The sequence below is a fragment of the Rhinopithecus bieti genome, unplaced genomic scaffold, assembly GCF_001698545.2.
Source record: "Rhinopithecus bieti isolate Rb0 unplaced genomic scaffold, ASM169854v2 scaffold_7049, whole genome shotgun sequence".
In the NCBI taxonomy this organism is placed as follows: Eukaryota; Metazoa; Chordata; class Mammalia; order Primates; family Cercopithecidae; genus Rhinopithecus; species Rhinopithecus bieti.
The window spans coordinates 868,529-890,075 of NW_016805922.1; the positions used below are offsets into that span (position 1 = coordinate 868,529).

A 21,547-nucleotide genomic window follows, 5' to 3' on the forward strand; every position below is an offset into this window, starting at 1 on the left:
AACCGTATGTATTAAGTGTTGGCAATGTGCTAGGCACCAAGCAATTCATCTTTAGTCCTTCCTCCAAAACGCCAAAGTGATTCCCCTGTACCACTCTCTGAGAAGTACGCCTTTTTTCTTTGCTTCCTGGAGAACTCATTCTGGAGCGCTGAAATCCAGCTACCTCTTTGTAAAACGGTCTCAAAGTATTACCTCAGACCCCAGCAGTCCTCACTTCTGTAACAGCATTTATTGTTGGCACGCTGCAAATATTAGGTTGATGCAAAACTAATTGCAGTTTTTGCCATTATTTTAACAGCAAAACCACAATTAATTTTGCACCAACCTAATATGTGTTTTTCTCTTTGGCTGAAGCTCAAAGGTGAAGGAGCATATCTTATTCATTGTTAGGAGTTTTCAAGGGGACCTCTCTGTTTCCTGTCTGATTTCTGCACACATTAAGAAATAAAACAAAAGAGAGGAAATGGGGATCACACTATTACGATTTTTTTTTTGTTGTTGTTCTTGTTTTTTAGATTAAGACTAAATTAGAGAATTTAGCTTTTGCATGAGACTAAAGAGCCCTGTTAGGTGAATCCAGAACTAGGCTGTCTCACCAGCTATGCAAGGACCACACAGGTAGGCGGGCTTCCCTACAAAGGGTAGAAGAGTCTGTCCTTGACGAAGTGGCTCCGTAAACTTGCTCCCTAGAAAGCAGCTGTCTTCCAGGAGAAAGAAGAGCAGGCTTGGTTCTACAGCCCAGTGTTTTCCTTCCCACATTTACCAATCAGGGGCTCATAGGGAAAAGTCTCCCTTCATCCAGCCATGGAGTGAGGCAGGGGTGTTTTACCTGCTAGGATTAAACTCTTGGATTGCACAGCTTATACAATTTCAGAAAACCAGAGGGACAGAACCTCAGACATTAGCTATCTTGGCCAGTCCTCTCATTTTACATATGAGGAGACTGAGACCCAAAGAGAAGGGACTTGCCCAAGGTCACTTCATTCTCATCTGAGTGATCTGTAACTTTAATCTGTAATTTTCAAGGTAGATAGGTACTATTGAGTAATATTGATTTATATTGCCTGCCACCCCTTGGCAATGCTGCCAAAATTCCCAGCCCCATTCTGGAATGATTACTCAGCTAGAACCCTGGGATCCAGGTGCTGTAAGTTCGGCCCCTGGGATATCCTGGCATGGGGCTGTAATTGTGGATTAAGGAAACCTGGTCCTTGGCTAACTCAATTCTCTCCACATAATGAAAAGAGGGAGAAGTGAAATGTCAGTAGAAAATACACGTTTAATGCATTTTAAGGAGCCTTGTTTATTTTTGAATCCTGGCCTTTTATTCTGACTTAATTCGTGGCCACTGTAAATTACTTCAAAAAATGATTTTAGAATAGAGAAGGGGCAGGGAGGCTGAGAAGCTGTCTTTAACATTGTATCTTCCTTTGGCATGATTCAGGATTTTAATTCTGAAGCACGACAAGGAGGAAGAAACTGCTCTTAGCCGCAGACAAGCAGAATCACTTTAAATGAAGACAGAGTGTTGTGCTTCAGAATTTCCTCTAAAACTACCTAAAGACTAAAGCCTCTCCCAGCCCTGCTTAGAATAGAGGCCATTTCTAATTCCTCATTAACGGGAATAGGAACAAAAGTATTCCAAAGCAAAGACTTACTTGAGTTCACTGCTAAAGCCACTACATCAAGCTGGAGGTGTGGGGGGAGAGAAAAGGCTGAAAATTAACATCATTTTTGGAAAATAATCAGTTTAAATGCTTTTGTAATTTCATCACTATCTACCCGGGGAAAAACATTATTATTCAAGCCTCCTATGTGTCTCGGAGTCAGGAGCTTCCAAACCAAGAAAGGAAGAAACGGGCGGGTTATTTACGAGTTCCCTCCCTTTCGCAGTTTTAAACCACTGCAAAATAAACCCATTTGTTAAGTCTCAGGGACCAACGCTGGGCGAACCAGCCCCGCTCCGCAGGGGTCTGCGCGGCTGGCCTCGTCCGCCCCCTAGCGGACCCGTGCGATAGTGCAGCCTCTGCTCCAGCGCACAGCGCCGCGTCCAGACGCTGTCCGCGCGCGCAGCCTCGGCGGCGCTCCTCGATCACCTCCTGTACCCATCCAGCTACCAGCCAGGCTGCGGCGAGGGGATTACAACCGAGGCTCCAGAGTCAGAGACCTCAGCCTAGCATCACATTAGGTGCAGCCAGCAGGCCATCCCAACTCGGGCCGGGAGCGCACGCGTCACTGGGGCCGTCAGTCGCCGTGCAACTTCCCTGGGGGGAGTCAACTTAGGTTCACCTGCGGACTCGGTGCAGGTAGCTGGGTGCTAAGCAGGGATGGACGGGATGGCTAGGGCCAGTGGAGCCATCGGGACCCGAGTGGAGGTGGTGGGGTGCCTCGCACTCCTTGTTCCTGGAGGAGCGCGGGGTGTTCCGAGAGATTGTAAAGTGACTTCTCGGGATTGAGACCCAGAGTCCTTGATTATCTGGGTCCAAAGCGCAGGCCGGGGGTTCCTGAACCTTCGAGGCTGCCGGGCTGGGGAGGAGCTCCGCGGGAGGTGTCTATGCCAGCGTCTGGGAACAGCGCTTGGGCATCCTGGGCTTTGAGGTAGGGGTTCCCCCAGGAGGGACTGCGGAACCGGGTTTCCACGGAAGCAGGTGCTGTGGAAGTTCAGGTAGTGACGGCCGAGCGTCTCAGAAAGTGGGGTTAGACGGGGATGGCCCTGAGCTGGGGTTTCCCAGGCAAGTGGCTATTTGGGGATTTCCGGAGGAAGTACTTGAATTAACGTTTACTGGGAGAGGGGCTGGTATGGGGGTCCCGCGGGAGGTGGATATGCTGAGGGTCGGACGTGGGGCGGGTAGGTAGTTTGGAGATCCCTCGGGGAGGTGGTTTGGTTTTAGATTCCCAGTCTCGGAGGAAAGTGGCTGATTTTGACCCTCCCTTCTCCCCCAGTGGAAGCCGCTGAACATCCCAAGGAACTGGCACGCTGGGGGCTCTGGGCTTGTGGCTGCTAGAGGATTCCCGCTCATCTGCAGTGGCTCAGAGGAGGTACCTCCAACGGGGATTTCTGGGGTGGCGGCTGAGGAACCCGAGGCCGGCGGTTGTGCCCCGTGTTTCAGATGACTTGGGTTTCTGGGAATGGAACAAACACACCCTACCCGCGTCGGAAGAGAAACACCGCGATCTCCTCACGGCTCTCCCGGTTTGTTTCAGGGTGGACCCAGCAGATCCGTCCGTGGAGTCTCCAGGAGGAGCCCCAGGCGCCCCTACACCCTCGGACACGCCGGATCCGGCCCCACAGCGCCAAGCCGTAAAGGGCTCGAAGGCTGGGGCGCACCGCGGCCGCCAGGGTCATGGAGGGCGAGCTCGCAGCCAACTGGAGCACCGAGGCAGTCAACTCCAGCGCCGCGCCGCCGGGGGCCGAGGGCAACAGCACCGCCGGACCCCCACGGCGCAACGAGGCCCTGGCGCGCGTGGAGGTGGCGGTGCTCTGTCTCATCCTGTTTCTGGCGCTGAGCGGGAATGCGTGTGTGCTGCTGGCGCTGCGCACCACGCGCCACAAGCACTCGCGCCTCTTCTTCTTCATGAAGCACCTGAGCATCGCCGACCTGGTGGTGGCAGTGTTCCAGGTGCTGCCGCAGTTGCTGTGGGACATCACCTTCCGCTTCTACGGGCCCGACCTGCTGTGCCGCCTGGTCAAGTACTTGCAGGTGGTGGGCATGTTCGCCTCCACCTACCTGCTGCTACTCATGTCCCTGGACCGCTGCCTGGCCATCTGCCAGCCGCTGCGCTCGCTGCGCCGCCGCACGGACCGCCTGGCGGTGCTCGCCACGTGGCTCGGCTGCCTGGTGGCCAGTGCGCCGCAGGTGCACATCTTCTCTCTGCGCGAGGTGGCTGACGGCGTCTTCGACTGCTGGGCCGTCTTCATCCAGCCCTGGGGACCCAAGGCCTACATCACGTGGATCACGCTAGCTGTCTACATCGTGCCGGTCATCGTGCTGGCTGCCTGCTATGGCCTTATCAGCTTCAAGATCTGGCAGAATTTGCGGCTCAAGACCGCTGCAGCTGCGGCGGCAGAGGCGCCAGAGGGCGCGGCGGCTGGCGATGGGGGGCGCATGGCCCTGGCACGTGTCAGCAGCGTCAAGCTCATCTCCAAGGCCAAGATCCGCACGGTCAAGATGACTTTCATCATCGTGCTGGCCTTCATCGTGTGCTGGACGCCTTTCTTCTTCGTGCAGATGTGGAGCGTCTGGGATGCCAACGCGCCTAAGGAAGGTAGCCAGGGCTGGGAGACCCAGGAGGAGGGAGCCTTGTGGCTGGGGGACGCCCTTATCTTGCTGCCTCAGAATATCCAGGGGTCTGTGGACTTCCTGGGGGGATAAGAGGGTTTGAAATCCCACAGAGTCACTGCTCCATCATCCCTTGGCCAAATGACTTAGGGCAATTAACCTCCCTGAGCCTCCACTTTCTCATCTGTAAGGTGGCAATAAGTATAAAAGTACCAACTGTCACCGGGCATAGGGGCATGCCATGAGAAAATGCAGTTAAAGTCTTTAGCACAGTCCTTGGGCTGCATATGGGCTGTATGGTTTACTGTGGTGGTGGAACAGGTTCAAGGGACTCCATCTGCTTTCCCACGTGGTTAGGAGGAGGTGGTTAGGAGGAGATGGCAGAGGTAAGTTTGGAACCCCTGGCCAGGTTCAAATTCCTTCAAGTTTAAGTTCACATTAAGCTGAACTTCCACTTTAAGTTCAAGAAATCCATTTGAAGCCAAGAAGTCTGGTTTGGACAAGGACAACCTTGCAGGGCTGGGCAATTTATCCAACCAAGCCCCTAGTAGTTGAAGGGGGTGCTGGGGGGCAGAGGATTCCAAGGGAGAGGTGAAGACAAATCTCCGAACCCCTCATCGAGTGGAGGTGATGAGTCTCCATGCAGAGAGGTGAGTACTGCAAGAAGCGGTGGGCAGGCTTAGGGAGGAGAGTGCCCAGAACTGAGACTCCACTTCTACTACTTGGGGGAAAGAGAAGAAAGCCTGGAGGGGGACATTCAAGTTTGAGGGGGAGGCTGGGTGATTTCTGTAGGTGGGGAATGTGCCTTCCAGCTTGGAGGACTGCTGAGGACAAGGCTGAGGGTGGAGCAATTGTCCATTCTTGGCCTGTGCCAGAAAGCTAGGAGGAGGGCATAGAAGAGGGCAACCTAGAGAGAAAGCTTGGAGGAACAGAGGCATCCTAGGGCTCTGGGGTTTGTGACTGGTGCTGGGTGGCTGTCCCCAAGGCACAGAGCACCAGGCAGCTTCCTGTCACTCCCTAGCCCACAACCCCTTTCCAGTAGCTCATGTGGAAAGAGCAGGAGGGGTGATTGCTGGTGGTGAATGATTTATAAGTTTTTGTTTGAAGGTAATTCCATAGCGCGTGCTGGATGCCGGAGACTTCAAATGTTTGTAAAGAAAGCCCAAAGGATTTGCTTTCACCCTTTTTGCATCCAGACACTGCAAATGTCCCATTTCTGTGTGCATTCACCACTGCTCCCAATAGTTTCAAATACATGCACCTGGGAAGTTGAAATTTCAGTGCCAGCTGCTTTCATTCAGTTTGGTAACTTTGCTTTGGTCCTTTCTGGAAATCACAGACTCCAGGCTTTACGGAATCCTCCCAGTTAGCTCAGTGTTTGCTTTAGTGGCCAAGACACTGGTTATTCAATATTTACTGAACGCGTGTGGCCCCTGGTCACACCTTACAGAGAGGGTTCTAGAGCCCAGAGAGGGGAAGGCACTTGCACCAGTTCACACAGCAAGTCAGAGGAAGAGCTGGCGTTTCCTGTGCCAGGGTTCTTACGAAGGGCATGTGATGAGGGAGTGGGGTTGGAGGCAAAAGCCGGTAGTAGAAGTCTCTAAGTAAGGCCTTAGGCTACACCTGTTTCCTGGGCTGATCTGAAGAAACCAGATCCAGGTCTTGAGGAGCTCGAGCACCAACTGTCAAGGAAGTGAAACCAGCACCCCTTGGAGTAGATACTGGAGAGATGTGGGGTCTAGTCCTCCTCCAGCCCTTACTAGCTTTGGGATGTTAGATGAGAGATCCCTTTATTCCCCTTGAGCCTTAGTGTCTAGATTTTAAAATGAGGACATTTCAGCATTCAGTTAATTGATTCAACAGACATTCCGCTCCTCTCTCCTTGGGGTCCCCTCGCCTCTCCCATTCATGTCTCGAGTCTCTGGTGAATTTTCTCCTTCCCTCTCCTCCCAGTTCCCTCCTGTATGGCTTCCTGCTGTTCAGCCCGTCACCTGTACTCCTCTTCTCACTGTGTGTCCTCCCTAAAGAAGGAGAGTGTGTGGGCAACACCCATGTCACATGTACCATGAAGCGAAGTTTAGATCTTTTCTACACTTTAAAAGCATGTCAACAATTGATTTCTTTGTCTTAGAAACAAAAGAGAGAGAAAAAAACAGACACACACAGATCCTGGCCAGAGTGTGGCCAGAGAGGTTATAGGTCTTTTGAGTGTTTGTGGTCCTCTGAGGATTTTCCTGGGGATGAGACCTTCAGTAGAGATGGGCTCCTGCTCAAGCCCAAGGGGCAGGGAAAGAAGAGGACTTCAAGTATTTCAGGTCCTACTTCCCTTTGCTCCTTTAGGAATTCAAGGGGAAGGGTGGGTGTTGCATGAAAACCCCGGGGCTTCTCTTGGTCCTCCTTGGCATTTTGTCCCGGGTGCTGAGAAGAATCCAAACACAGACTGGCAGGGATTCATGACGCTGCTGCAGCCAGGACCTCCCCGCTACCCCAAGCACACAGCCAGGAGCAGGAGCCCAGTCCAGATGTGAGCACCTCATCATACACCAAGGTGACTACGTGGACTCTGGCCACCACCAGCCTGGCCACATCATGCCCAGGCCTCAGGGATGCAGGAGTCAGAGTGGCTGTGAGCTCAGTTAGAACACCAGCCGTGTGTCCACTTGGCCTTAATTTGGATAATTGCAAGTAGCAGATGGAAGTGGTGTCTACATCACTTTCGAGATACCTCTCAATCCAGAGGCCACCAGCAAGTGTTAGGGAAGGAATAAAAGAGAACCACACTCGAGCTACCTCGAGAGGTTGTTATCGGAAAAGTGGAATTAATGCACAGCCTCACTTTCCTCTCCAAGAGGACAGAATTTAGAAGCAGAAATATCTAGACTGGGGCCCTTACTCCACTCATCACCTGAGGAGCCAGTACCCGAGCCTGTGGCTAACAGTGTGACGTCATGCTTGCGGCTGCAGCAGGCTCACAGGGAGGCAGGAGAGGTGGGGCACACATGGGTCTGTTCCTGCTTTATCATGAAAACCCCAGGGAGGTAGGGAAGCTTAGTCAATGGCCCCCATCAAGGCTGCCAGAGTGGGTGGGATGTCATGCTCCTGTTGGCTGCAGATGTGGTGGCCTGGAGACCCAAAGTCCCTCTCTCCTTTAGCGTTTGCTCTCTCTTTTCCATCTCTCCCTTGAGCGACTTCATTCCTTCACACACCTTCACAAATACCAAGGGCTGCCTTTATGGGTTTAGAGCTCACCTTGTTCCAAAAGTAATGTGCGGTAGTGGACACAAATTTAGGTAACTCAACAAGATAAAAAAGATATGAGGGAACTGGGATAAAGCAGGCGGTAGGGAGAAGAAAAGGAAAATAAAAATATTACAATAATAGTATTAATAATACTATTAATAATAATAAAGTCTCTCTGTGTATAGACAAGCTCTACACGTGGTTACTTTTTATAAGTACCAAAGAGGAAAACTTTGAGCTTAAATATTTTCGTGATTCGGAAGAAAGAGCCAATGGGAGCATCTGAGTAATTTAATGAGATCCATTTTTCAAAGCAGCCGGATGCTGTCGGGTGCTGACTTGATGAGGCTGGTGAGACTGGATGCCCCACGCAGGGTTTGATGAGCCCTTTATATATCTTCCGGAATTAAATTCCAATGCCAAAGATTTGGCACCAGCCTTTTCCCTTGAACCCAGTGGCGTTTGCTATGCTGCTGGTTGCAGGGGCTCTGACCCTGGGGCAGTTCTGAGGGAGGAGATGAGGATGAGGAGGGAGTTTGGTAGAGTGGGGCTGTTTGTATTTCTAGGGTTGGTTGATGTTGGCTGAGTGTGGTGGACAGGATATGGGGTCTCTGTCTCTAGTCTTCTCTTTCCAGCATCTCCCTGGTAAAATGGCCAGTCTGGTGTCCTTAAGCCAGTTGTTTTACCTGCTCTGAGCCTCTGCCTCCTCCTCCATGTAATAAGGATAGCATGGCTCACTGCGTGGGGTTGTGAAGATTAAATGGTGTGACCCATGGTCCCTTCCTGATGGACAAGGTGGGGATTCTTGTCTTGAGCCTGGGTGCAGGGAATGGGAGTGGACAGCAGGCACAGGGAGGCTGGGAGGTGGGAGAGAAGCTTGTTAAGGCTGGAGAGGTGGACTGTGACCCCTGTCACAGCAGGGACACTGCTCGTCCTGTTCCTTACTTGTTAAGCCCAAATCCAATGTGTGGCTGTTTTGTGGCACAACCCCAGGGGATGCCTTTTACTCCAGGGGATGCCTTTTACTCCAGGGGATGCCTGGTACAAGGCTGCACAGTCACTGATGGCTCAACTGGTGCTTGCCAAATACGTGGAAAATGGGAGCAGGGAGGTGAGTGAGACAGGGCAGGGATGGGCATGAAGAGCTGGACTCAGGAGGAATAGGGACTTTCTAAGTAGCCCTCCAAAACGGAACTGGCAATCTGGGAAAGAAAGGGGTGCCCCATCGCTGGGGGTGACCAAACATCTGTCAGGAGCACTGGACCAGGAGGAAGGCTGACAGGCACAGGAGGCCTGGTTTGAACCGTTTCCCCATCTGTAGAATGAGCTTCCCAGCCCCTCCCTGTTTCCGTGGGACTGAGGACCATCTGGCATGTCCCATCCATCTTTCCTTCTGTGAATGCTGTGCCTGAGGTGTGGGGGACCAGGCCCCTTGGAAGGGCTTGTTCTTGAGGTGACCCAGCGATGTGGAGAGCATGGTGGGCCGGCAGGAGGAGCTGGGACAGGATATTCACTCTGGGCCGTGAACAGTGCACGAGCTCGGCCCTTCTGGGTATAAATCACAGTGAGATGGATAGTTAACTTCAGACTCTTATATGATTCGGTAATTGTGTGTTCTTTTATGTTCTTAGCTAATGTTAATGTTTTCCCTTTGGGTTTCTGCCCTGAGGTGATTTCACTTCTTTTCCCTCCAAAGGTTTGATAAATAACAGCTAAAAAGACAAAAAACAAAAACCAAAAAACTCAAAGAAAAACAAACTCCAAACCAGCCTCTTGGGTGAGGCCCTGTTACATCATGTTTCCATTTGATGGCTGTCTGCGTGGGTTTCGGGAGGGGTGAGGAGGGGAAGAGGGGTTGTGGAGGGCCTCGGATCAGGAGGAGATTAGCAGGTGCCCTGGCTGCATCACGCTGTCTGTGGAGGCTGGATCAGGTCTGTGGCCCGGGGCTGGCATGTCTGAGTGTGATCTGAGGCACTGGCCTACCTGCTGACCTTACCACCTTGCCCTGGCAACTTCTTGAAGCAAAGACAACCCCACCGGGCTCCCTCCCAGGGGCTGAAGTCAGACCGTATACACCAGACCCCACCTGCCAGAGCCCCCAGCCCCGGGAGACAGTACTGGGAAGTAGCCAGTCCCCTTCCGGGACCTGGTCTTGTTGCCATCTGTGTCATTTGGGGCAATGTCTCTTGATGCCCTCTGGACCTCTGCCATTCCCATCTGAGCAATAGGGATAACAGTTCATGATGGAACTCGATACCCTCTCTGGGCCTCAGCTTTGGTGAAGGGAGGAGTGGGATTAGTTGGTAACAGCAGCCACCACTGACTGAGTGCCCACTGGGAGTAAGGCCTGTGCCCGGGCCATTTCTGCTCCTCTCCCTAGTGCAGCAAGGCAGGGGCCCATCATGGCTTTTCTACAGATGAAGAAACTGAGCTTAGAGAGGTGTGACCTGCCCAGGATCACCGCTGAGTAAGTGATGGAGCTGGGATTGGAACCCAGTCATCTCACTCTAGAGACTGACACACTGCATGACTACCCCAACTCCCTGCCGCCCTAGGCTAGCAGTTTTCCCGATGATCTACACCTTCACCTTGGGGATCTCCTGGGTGCTTGTTAGATCGCTGGCCCTGCCCATGCGATCTAATTGCCCATTCCTTCCATGGAAGTCGAGCCCTCCCCCGCTATCTGGCCCCAAAGTCCTGACCTCTTGGGCTCTTCCTGCAACACCTACACACACACACACCTAGGTACACATCTGCTGATGGCACTGCCCTCCCAGCGCTCTGGGTTCAGTGCCACGCCCCTCACATCCTCCCTGTGTCCACCAATTCCATCATCTTAGCTGTACCACATGCCTCCTGTGGACAGTTGCTTTCTCTTTCCATTATCACCTTCTTGGTTTAGAGGATGATTTTTCAACTTTGGCACTACTGACATTTTAGGCTGGATAATCTTTGATGCGTGTGTATGTGTGTCGGGGAGGAGCTGTTCTGTGCATGGTAGGATATTTAGCAGCATTCCTGTCCTCTATGTGCTACTTGCCACTAGCAACCTCCCTGCCAGCTGTGGCCACCAAAACTGTCTCCAGACATTGCCAAAACTTCACTAAGGGGCAAAGTCATCCCTGGTTAGGACCTGCTGGCTTAGACCCACTGTTCTACTTTTTAAACTAATACCCAACAAATGAATACTCTCTTATTAGCACTGCCCTGGTCTCTGGCCAGCCTGCCTCGTGTACCCCCAGCCAGGCCTGATGATTTGCCACTTTCCACAAGTTCCTGTGGTCTTGCTGCCTTTGCACCTATGCTAATACTGTTCGTGCCATGGGAACACCCACCCCAGTTTCTTCCATGGATTCCCATCCTTTGAAGCCCAAGTCCAGTGTGTGGGCTACTTTGTGGCACAACTCCAGGGGATGCCTTTTACCTCATGGTCTATGAGCAGGGTGTTCCTAGGAACTGTGCAGTGCACAGCCTGAACGACTGAGCATGGCAGCCTCATCCAGTGCCCCTTTCAGGAAGCCATCCCTGTTTTCACACTTTGGAGGGGCTTCTTCCTCTGAATGCTAACTCATTCATTCAAAAAAACAGTTACTGATGCCTCTGCAGGCTCCTGTCCACACAACCTCTGCTTTCATCTGTCAATCCCCAAGTGAAGAGAGTTGGCAAGGGGCCCTCCCAAGCCCTTGCCCTCCTGTGGCCAGATGCTAGCATGCATAAATGTGGGACAGTCTGGTCAAGGTTGGTCACAGAGTTCTGGGCACACCCACAGACCTCTGGGAGGGACACCCCCAGTTTCTGCTGGGTTAGTGTCAGGTGGAGCGGCAGCCCCATACACTTCAGGTGTGGGGCTGAGCCTGCCCACAACTCAGGTTTCTGGGATTCAGAATCTCAGGTTTCTGAAGTTCAGAATAGGGCTTAGGTTGTAGAGAGGGTGGAACATCCTGCTGGTGCAAGTCAGCGTAGCTGATGGAGTGGGAGTTATTTTGGGCACAGGTCTAGCATTTTAGCAAATGGGCTGCAGTTTCAGTTGGCGCAAAGTGGCAAGTCTAAGGATGCTGGGAACAAGAGTATTAAAAGGAAAGAGAAACAACTGTCTCACCTGGAGGAGACAGGAGGCCAGGTGAAAGGTTCTAGCTCTCGTTTAGAGGTACCCTAGACTGGGTCTTGCCTAAGGTATGGGTGGGAGGGAGGTGTAACCAGGTGGTCTCCTGTGTCCCAGCCCCAAGGCCCAAATCCTTACTCCTGATTCCTGCACTGAGGGGCAGCCTCTGCCAGTGTCTCCTTTTGAAGCCTCAGCCGGGAACTAAGGCTTCCTGCCCTTTAGCCAGATGCTTCGAGACTATGGGCCTCTGCCCTCCCAGCCCATATCTCCCGTCCCAACAGCACTCTTGCACATTCTGTTTCTCTCCCTTTCTCTCCACCTGACCATATCTGAGTACGAACTTAATTTTCCCAGAGGGAATTGCATTTGAGTCCAATCACCTTATTGGGAGGCCATATCCTGTGGTTGAGCAGGGAAATTATTTGTAGCCCTTCCAACATACTGGCAGCAGTGGCTGATTTATCAGGACCTCTTACCTCTAATTTCATGCTTCAGTTCAATTCAGTTCCTTATTGAACTCTTCCTATTTTCTAGTAGCTGTTAGCAGCCTAAGGACAGCGCCACCAATAAGACACAGTCCCCGGCCAAAGAGTATCAAAAAATAATGACAGTATGATGGGGTGATGCTGTTATAGAGGTATTTATTTACCAAGTACTGCAAATGCCCTGAGAAGGCATTAGTTGATCTGTCTCCCTGGGAAGGAATCAGGAGGGTTTCAGAGGGGAAGTATCATTTGAAAAGGGTTTTTGAGGGATGAATAGGAGCTTATTATGCAAAGAAGCAGATGCACATTCCACGTCGAGATCAAGAATGACGGACAGTTACTTTATTCATTTCTTCTTTCCTATCTATAAGATTTGAGCCAGTTGGAAGGAAGCTTCTCAAACTTTAATGTGCATTTTGTTAAAATGCAGATTCTGATTCAGTAGGTCTGTAGCAGGGCTCCAAGAGTTTGCAGTTTTGACGAGGAAACAAGTGATGCCTATTCGATGCCCTGTAGCCAGCCACTGGCTACACTTTGAGCAGCAAAGCTTTAATATATTATCTTTTACCAACACTCACTGTTTGCCTTTACACATGTGGCCCAGATTGGCTGGAAGGCCTTGTCATTCCTTGAAGGGTAGTGAAGGGCTGGTCGTTTGCAGGAAGGCCCTGGCTTGTCTTCTTCCAGAATGTGGTTATTCTCAGGCCCAGCCCAGTGAGTCCAGCACACCTACCAGATTGGAGCAGTGCTGTCGGAGAAACGCATTTTCAACTCTGTAGCCCGTCCGTTTGGCTCTTCACCCAGACCTTGCGCTACACGGGCTGATCACACATCTGTGATTTTTAGAAAAATCTTTTCTAAGAAGGCACCCTTTAGTATATATTGAGACTCAATCTTTTTATAAGCATACATTCAAAAATCATTTTCTTAAGAAAGGGCCTTCCATAGTTTTGTTCCCAGATGCCTGCACAGTCCTGTAGGTATAAGAGACTTACGTCTGAATTCCTGGTACTCTGGGGAGGCCCCGTAGCAAATGATTGGTTTCTCAAGTGCGGGCCTTTTGTAAAGTTGGCGGGCTTGCTTTGACCCAGCCAATCTCGGCCATGTGTCTTTGAATCATGTGAAACGTGCCAGTAGCCTCAGGAACACCACAGCCCAGAGAGGCCATGGCCAGCTGCCTGTCAGCTGTTCTGGGCTAATTTGGGGTTTCAGTGCTGGGGTGGAGAGAGTGCCGGGAAATCCGAACAGGGGAGTTCTTGGGGCTTGAGGAAAGCCAGGCTGGGAAAGATGGAACGTAGACCTCTGCCTCCCACCCCTCCATGAATCATGGTGCCACGTAGAAATGCAGAGTTGATTCTCCCAGGGGCAGAATTGCCCAGAAGGGGATATTGGCATTTGGTGTGTGGCTGTTTCTGCTCATGTACCCGGCTTGGCACATAAGAGACTGCACTTGAAAACCACCCCTAGTCCTCAGCCTTGTGCCCAGCAGCCCCTTCCCCAAATGCTTTACCCCCTGTTTAACATTCTGCTGGTCTTTTCAGTCTCTCTCATCCTGAGTCTGGAAATCACTTGAGGGCAGGGACTGCCCTTAGATCCCAGCACCTACTCAGTGCATGGCATGGAGTGGAGGCAGAATGAAAGGATGGATGTCTGACCTCTTCCTCCTCCAAGAAATGCCATAAGCATGAGACCAGCAGCCCCTGGGGAGTCCGGGTGCACAGCACCTCCTCTTCATCCTCCCTTCCCAGCAAGGATGGGAGAGAGAAAGTTTGCAGTCCTGGCATACTCAGGGCTCGATCGTGGGGCTAGATGTGATTTTTATGGCAGGCAAGTGGGATAGACATGATTAGAACTGGCTCTTCCATCGAAGACCCTGAGATCCTGCGCCTGCCCACAGTTGCAGCAACCTTCCCTTTTGGATTTCTAGGTCACTGGCAGAATAAGTTTTTCCAAAATTGACTGTTAGAGTTCCTTTCTTGTCAAGTAATTCAATCCGAGGGCTCTGGGGTTTGCTTTTTTCTTTTCTTTCTTTCTTTTTTTTTTTTTTAGCTTTTGAGCAGTGTAGGGAAAATGGGTTGAGGATGATTTCTCTAATTGTTCTGGGATTGGGAGTCTCCAGACTTGGATTGTAAAGAATTGCTGTAGTTGGTCATAGCTCACAAGCATTAATGCTAATATTAATAACAATTACTTGAAAAAACACTTTGCCAGTCACAAAGCCCTTTTACACTATCTTTAATTTTTTTTTTTCGTTTTCTCAATAGCCTTATGATTACTGCCTCCATGCTACAGATAAGGAAACTGAGGCTCAGGCAGTAGATGTAGTTCAGAGAGTGATTAGGTGAGAGGGGGATCCAGGCCCCAGGGCTTTGCATGCAGATCCTGAGTTCCTGGGTTCTCCTCCCTGCCTCTCAGCCAGTGTTTCTGTGGGCCAGGGACTCCCACTGTGAACAGCTTCCTTTCCTGAGGGACCCCAGAGAAGGGTCAGGTCCATGAGGACTTGTAGGTCCTCCTCTCTGCGCTGACTTCATTGTGGTTGCATTGTGTGGAAATGGGGAGGGAGGCCAGTCTCCCTGGGAGCTTGGGAGCGGCCATGGCCCCTCAGAGAAGCCCAGATGAAGGCATGGGTCCTGGCCTTTGCACATTTGCACTAGGCAGTCATTGGGTGTGGCAGCTCCTTTTGGCCAAAGGCAATGCCCAGAGAGGAGCTCAGCTGTGAGCATTTGGCAGGCAGCTCTTGGGCAGCTGGAGGAATGGGTGCCCAGGGGGGACCACAGTATCCACAGCATCAAAAATGGGGAATGGGCAGTGCTTACTCTCAGTGGTGGACCACATTTGTTTTGGGAACAGGGAGGTTGCTCTCTGGCCCTCAAATTATAACATTAGGCAAACTGCCTAACCACCTTCTATCTTGGCTTTGGGAAGGACAGGATTCACTAACTGGAACCAACCTGGCCTGTGAGGATGCTAACCTGTTTTTAAAAGTAATCAGTCTTCATTAATGTGTGAACACAGGGTGACTTGGTGTGTGCCCTTGGGGAAGTGACTCTCCTTCTCTAAGTTTCACTTTCCTTATCTATAAAATGAGGGTAAGGCTACTTTGAAAACTGTACTCTTCTGAGCAGGCTCGAGCAGTGATTATGATGGTCAACATTGTCACATCCTCACATGGAAAATGTGAAATGTAAGGACAATGTTTTCCATGCTTTGTTCTGTTCCAAGTCCTCTGTAATCCTGTGAAGCCTTTCTTGCCACCAGAAAGGTGAATGCTATGGCCTAAACAAGATAGAATAAGTGCAAAAAGCAGGTTGAAGTGGAATCTGTAGTCATTCACCTGCTCAGTAACCATCAATGGCTCCCTATTGCCCATGCAGTCAAGTGGGCAGACTCTAACTGGATTTAAGATCCTCCTGTCTGGTTCCAAACCATCTTTCCAACCTCTTCTCTTCTGAAACTCCCCCTTTCCCTTCTTGCCTCCTGGGAAGTCCCTGAATGATCTTGGCTGTTCTCAACAATGGGCGTTTATTCCTGCTGCCTCACCCCTTTGAAATATGCTCCATAGTCCCTGCTTTGTGTTCCTAAATAGATCTCCCCCTGATGGTAGAGCTTTGAAGTGCTGTTCTTGGAAACTTAATGACTTGGGATGACTAGGATATTGACAAATTAAGAACAGCCAAATGTGCCCTTAGTGTTGGTAACTTGACATGAGCAGGTTCAGCTTAGAGAGGGCCCTTCATCCCCTGAGGACCCACTCGAGGTCACTCGTGTCTGTGGCCGCCAGGTGGGATCAGAGTTGCTGATTAGACATCTCCCACCCACGCCGGCCTCTTGGAGGCAGAAGGATTGGTGGCTAGTTAGGAATTCATTAACTTTTTTCTTCTTTGTTGTTGATGTTTCTGTAGTTTAAAAAAAAAAAAAAAAATAGGATAAAAAATTTGAAAGATCCAAAGAGTAAAGAGTGAGACCAATGGTTTACATGAACAGATAAGATTGTGCCAAATAACTGTGTCCAACTAGGCAAAACACAGTGTCTTTCTGTTAACTTCATTCCTGATGTTTCCTTCTATCTCATTGCAAAGCTTTATACACCTATGTCCTTCCCTTTGTGGTTGGTAGTTTGTAAATGTTGACTTTTGCATGTTGCATGTTGATTTTTGCCTCTTTCATTATTTCTAAGACATTCTGTTTTTAGTCTTGTGGGTGAATTTTAATATTGTTGGTGAAATATTGCACCAGAGTTTCTAAACTTAAATTCATCTTCTTATCCATCCAAATCAAAGCAAATTTCTTAACAAAATATTTTTTGTTAAAAGCAATGAATTTAGTAATATTGAGTCATTTTTCTTTCACTTTTCCTCTTTTCTATTCTTTATTATTTTAGTACTAAGAGTTAAATTTCCATTCTTTGCTTTCTAAAAACTCTCTTTTGCAAGAATTTTGTTTTCTGTCTGTCATAGCTTGCTTTTGTTCCAACAGGTGCACCAATTAATTAGACCAGTGGTTCTTAACCTTGAGGGTGCATTAGAATTACAACATTCCTGAGCCCTACCTCCAGAGGGTAGTTCTGGGGTGGGGCCTGAGAATGTGCATTTCCAGCAAGTTCCCATGTGATGTGTCGCTCTGCGGGGGGGAGGGGTTACTTTGAGAGCCCTCATGTAGACTTACCAACAACCAACCGCCTTTCTTTCCTTGGTGCTTGAAGACTTTGCTGATGAACATCTCTGTTCTCTTCATCAGCGGCCACATCTAGAATTTGCACCTCTCTAGCATCCCCAGTGAAGAGTCCTTCCCTGGATTTAGCTCTTGAACTCTAGAGTTATTTGTTGAAAAATTTTGCAGAGCAGACAGAAAGAAGACTAGTGGATTTTCCCCACCTTCTTGCAGTTGCCTTCACACACAAGGAAGTGGCTCAACAGAATTCCTAGCTGTTTTCCTTGTGGGTTTCTGGAGACGTTGCCTGGCCTTGTCTGTCATCAGGAGATGTCTGATTGTTCAGATTTAAGGGCATTGAAAGAAGCCAAATTTTTATCCCCGTGCTTGGAAGTACCTAGAATTAGGAATTTTTTCTTCCTCCTTGAAGTTTTGGTTTGTGACAGGCAATGTTTTGAAGCTGATTTCTGATCATTAATTTCGACTGCAACTCCATGAGTCCTCAGTATAATAGCCTTTAAGGAGTGCTTCAGATAATTCTCATGTCACTTTCTTTTTCCTGCATGAGTCTTATTGTCATGCTGAAGTAGTGCTCTTAGGCACAGCTTCATGGAGATGCTTTCAGTTGATCAGCCGTGAAGATGTCATACACTTTCTTGCTGCCACGCCTTTGCTGGTGCCATTCCTTCTGCCTGGAGCACATTTCTTCCCTGCTCTGCCTGGAAAAACCATAGGCATCTTCGGGAATCAGCTCACATGCCCCGTTTGTGGGGCCAGCTATGACTCTCAGAGCGGCACCCCCTTCCTGTGCCTACCTAACTCACAAGATGTCCACATCATGGTGTTTCTCATTTTATTTGATTGATTTGCCTGGCACATAGTCATGATAGCAGCCATCATTTATTGGGCACCCACTGTGTATGAGGCACTCTTTAATCCTAGCAGCAGTCCTCAGAGGTTTGGGCACTCTCCTTATGCCCACTTAAAGATTAGGAAACCGAAGCTTCTTAGGGACTTCAAGTAACTAGGCACTGGCAAGGCTAGCATGAAAACTGGGTGTTGCAGCTTCTGGGTGCTGTGCTTGTAGACGCTCGAAGTTGTAGGCACTCAACACTAGTTGTGTGGGTGATGCATGAAAAGGTGACTGTGATAGATACAGCTTCTGCTGAGGGAGGTAGGCAGTGGGAAAGCTGCTGGTGAGAGAAAGGCAGGGATGGTTCCAAGCCTGGGCTGAGCCTGGTGGGGAGGGTTTGGAGGACAGCCTGAGGGCATGTCCAGCACAAGGAGGAAGAAGGAAGACAAACTTTGCCTCTTTAGTACCTCATCTTGTGATTCAGGATGTAGTACTTGGACAAGCCTGTCACTCACGAAATGGTGTTTAAGTCAGATATGTCTGGGAGTGTCTCCAGTGTTAATTAATGCCCTTTTCTCCTTTCTCCTGCCCCCGCCCCCTCAGCCTCGGCCTTCATCATTGTCATGCTCCTGGCCAGCCTCAACAGCTGCTGCAACCCCTGGATCTACATGCTGTTCACAGGTCACCTCTTCCACGAACTCGTGCAGCGTTTCCTGTGCTGCTCCACCAGCTACCTAAAGGGCAACCGCCTGGGAGAGACAAGTACCAGCAAAAAGAGCAACTCGTCTTCCTTTGTCCTGAGCCATCGCAGCTCCAGCCAGAGGAGCTGCTCCCAGCCATCCACGGCGTGACCCACCAGCCAGGGCCAGGGCTGCCTCCTGAGGTTCGGGCTGTGCTGGCATAAGTGGTCGGCCCCTAGGTGATGGCGTATGTTTGTGTGTAAGGTACCTATCAGTTTGTATCTCTCCACTCTTTGGGGTGGCTTCAGTGGGGTAGAGAGTGGTCTCCATGATGGGAGATGATAGGGAACTCAGCCATCAGGCAACCCCCTCACCTCCTACACGTACTTCTGCCACCCTGAACCCACTGCTACCCTGGGCAGTGGGTGGCTTGTGTTTTCTCCTGGACTTGCAATTTCACACCAGTATCTTTTTACTTCTTTATTCCGGGCTATTGTGAAAAGCAGGAAATATAAGATTGGTGACCAATTGGGTCAGGAAGTTCAGTGTTCTGGACTTGGGGTAAGGAGTGGGGTTGGGACCTCAGATGGGGAGGGTGGTGTTAAGATCCTCCTGACCTCAAAGTGTATTTGCCTTTAAGCGAACAAATGCTGGGTTCCTTGGGGACCAACTTGTCAGAGGGTAGCACTAGAAGAAGGGGATTACCTTGTAAGACCATCTGGCACAGCGGACCAATTAGAACTTGAGTTAAAAATGTTTAAGAAGCTAATGTTTAAGAAGCGTTTGGGAAAGAAAAAGAAATAAATGCATCTAGATTGGAAAAGAAGAAGTAAAACTATTTGCAGATGACACCGTTTTGTGTATAGAAAATCCTAAGGAATTCACACACACACACACACACACACACACAAACGCACAGCTTATTAGAACTAATAAGCAAGTTCCTCACGGTTTCAAGATACAAGGTCAATATACAAAAATGAATTGTATTTCTTTATACTAGCAACAAACAATATGAAAACGAAGTTAAATAATTCCATTTATAATAGCATCAGAAAGAATAAAATAGGAATCAACTTAACAAAACAAGTGCAAGACTGAAAACTACAAAATTTGGAAGAAATTAAAGGAGGCTTAAATAAATGGAAAGACATCCTGTGTTCACGGATCAGACTTAGTGTTGTTAAGATGGCAATACTATCCTAATTGACATACAGATTCAGTGCAATCCTTATGAAAATCATAGCTGGCTTCTTCGCAGAAATTGATAAGCTGGTCCCAAAATTCATAAAGAAATGCAAGGGACCCAGAATAGCCAAATAAGCCTTGAAAAAGAACAAAGTTGGTGCATTCACACTCTCTGATTTTGTAATTTATGATAAAGGTACAGTAATCAGCTCAGTGTGTTACTTGTTTAAGGATAGACATACGGAGTAGAATAAAGAGTACAGATATGAACACTTATACTTATGGTCAGTTGATTTTTGACAAGGTTCCCAAGACAATTCAATAGAGAAAGAAGAGTCTTTTCAACAAATGGCACTGAGACAATGATATGCATGTGCAAAAGAATGAGGTTGGACCTTTACTCACACCATGTGCAAAAATCAACTCAAAACACATCCAAGATTTAAATATAAGAGCTGAAACTAGACAATCTTAGAAAGAAACATAGACTTAGATCTTTGTAACGTTGAATTAGGCAGTGGTTTCTTAGATATGACACCAAAGACACAAGCAACCAATGGAAAAATAGGTAAATTGGACTTAATCAAGATTTGAAGCTTTTGTGATTCAACAGGCCCTATCAAGAAAGTGAAAAGATAACCTGCAGAATGGTAGAAAATATTTGCAAGTCATATATATGATAAGGGACTTGTATCTGGAATATAGAAATAACTCTTATAACACAACAATAAGGAGAAAAATAAATCAATTTTAAAAATGGACTAATGATTTGAATAGACATTTCTCGAAAGAAGATATGCAAATGGCTAATAGGCACATGAAAAAATACTCAACATTATTATTCATTAGGGATATGCAAGTCAAAACCACAATGAGATTCCAGTTTATAATCACTAGGATGGCTACAAGAAAAAGATGGACAACAACAAGTGTTGGTGAGGATGTAGAGAAACTGGTAGAAATTTAAATTGTTGGTGGGAACATAAATGGTGCACCTGCTTTGGAAAACAGTTTGGCAGTACCTCACAAAATTAAACATAGAGTGACCATATGACCCAGAAATGCCACTCCTAGGTATTTGCCCAAGAGAAATGAAAACATACATACACACAAAAACTTGTACACCAATGTTCATAGCAACATTATTTGTAATAGCCAAAAAGTGGAAACAACCCAAATGTCTATCAACTGATGAATGGGAAATAAAATGTGGTCTATCCATACAATGGAACATTATTAAACTCTGAAAAGAAATGAAATACTGACACATGCCACAACATGGATGAACCTTGAAAACATTATGCTAAGTGAAAGAAGCCAGTTGCAAAAGACCACATGTTGTCTGATTGGATTGAAATGCAATGTCTAAAATGGACAAATTTATATAGAGAGAATATAGATTAGTGTTTGCCAAGGCCTGGAGGCTGTGGGAGATGAGGCGTGACTACTAAAGGTTTGGGGTTTCTTTTTTGAGTGATGAAAATGTTCTGAAATTAGTGGTGATGGTGCACGATTTTGAAAATATACTAAAAGCCAATGAACTTTAAAAAAATAAAAATAAACAAAAAAATATTCAACAGATGAATTCAGAGAAGGCCAACTTGACAGATGAATTCCTTGGAATCTCTTGCCTCTCAGAGCTTTCGTTTCTCTATGTGGCTCACTGCTTGAGAGGGATCTCATGGTTTTCTCACTCGATTTTGCTGCAAGAGATGATGTCTCTATTTGGCAAAAAGTAACAGCAATGATAATATCCCTGCTTTGTAAAGGCACCAGTGATGCCTTGTAGCTGCAGGTTGTTATGTTTTATATAAAATAGAAATTCACAGGCCCAGACGGGCGGATCACGAGGTCAGGAGATCGAGACCACCCTGGCTAACACGGTGAAACCCCGTCTCTACTAAAAAATACAAAAAACTAGCCGGGCGAGGTGGCGGGCGCCTGTAGTCCCAGCTACTCGGAGGCTGAGGCAGGAGAATGGCGTGAACCCGGGAGGTGGAGCTTGCAGTGATCTGAGAAGTGGCCACTGCACTCCAGCTTGGGCGACAGAGCGAGACTCCGTCTCAAAA

General features: G+C 48.7%; 1 protein-coding gene across 1 annotated transcript; it reads left to right on the plus strand.

Annotated features, from left to right (window-relative positions):
• The first annotated feature begins 1,921 nt into the window (after positions 1-1,921).
• On the plus strand, positions 1,922-21,029 carry OXTR (oxytocin receptor). Its single transcript, XM_017874159.1, has 4 exons — positions 1,922-2,306; positions 2,944-3,039; positions 3,205-4,266; positions 18,214-21,029. The coding sequence occupies exons 3-4, from the start codon at positions 3,345-3,347 to the stop codon at positions 18,459-18,461; spliced, it is 1,170 nt and encodes a 389-aa protein (XP_017729648.1). The 5' UTR covers positions 1,922-2,306; positions 2,944-3,039; positions 3,205-3,344; the 3' UTR covers positions 18,462-21,029.
• The last annotated feature ends 518 nt before the right edge of the window (positions 21,030-21,547 follow it).

Bases quoted from the DNA above. Each gene is read 5' to 3' on its own strand.
- OXTR (XM_017874159.1), top strand. From the start codon at position 3,345: ATGGAGGGCGAGCTCGCAGCCAACTGGAGCACCGAGGCAGTCAACTCC. The intron at 4,267-18,213 runs GTAGCCAGGGCT...CCGCCCCCTCAG, and splicing joins TGCCAACGCGCCTAAGGAAG to CCTCGGCCTTCATCATTGTC.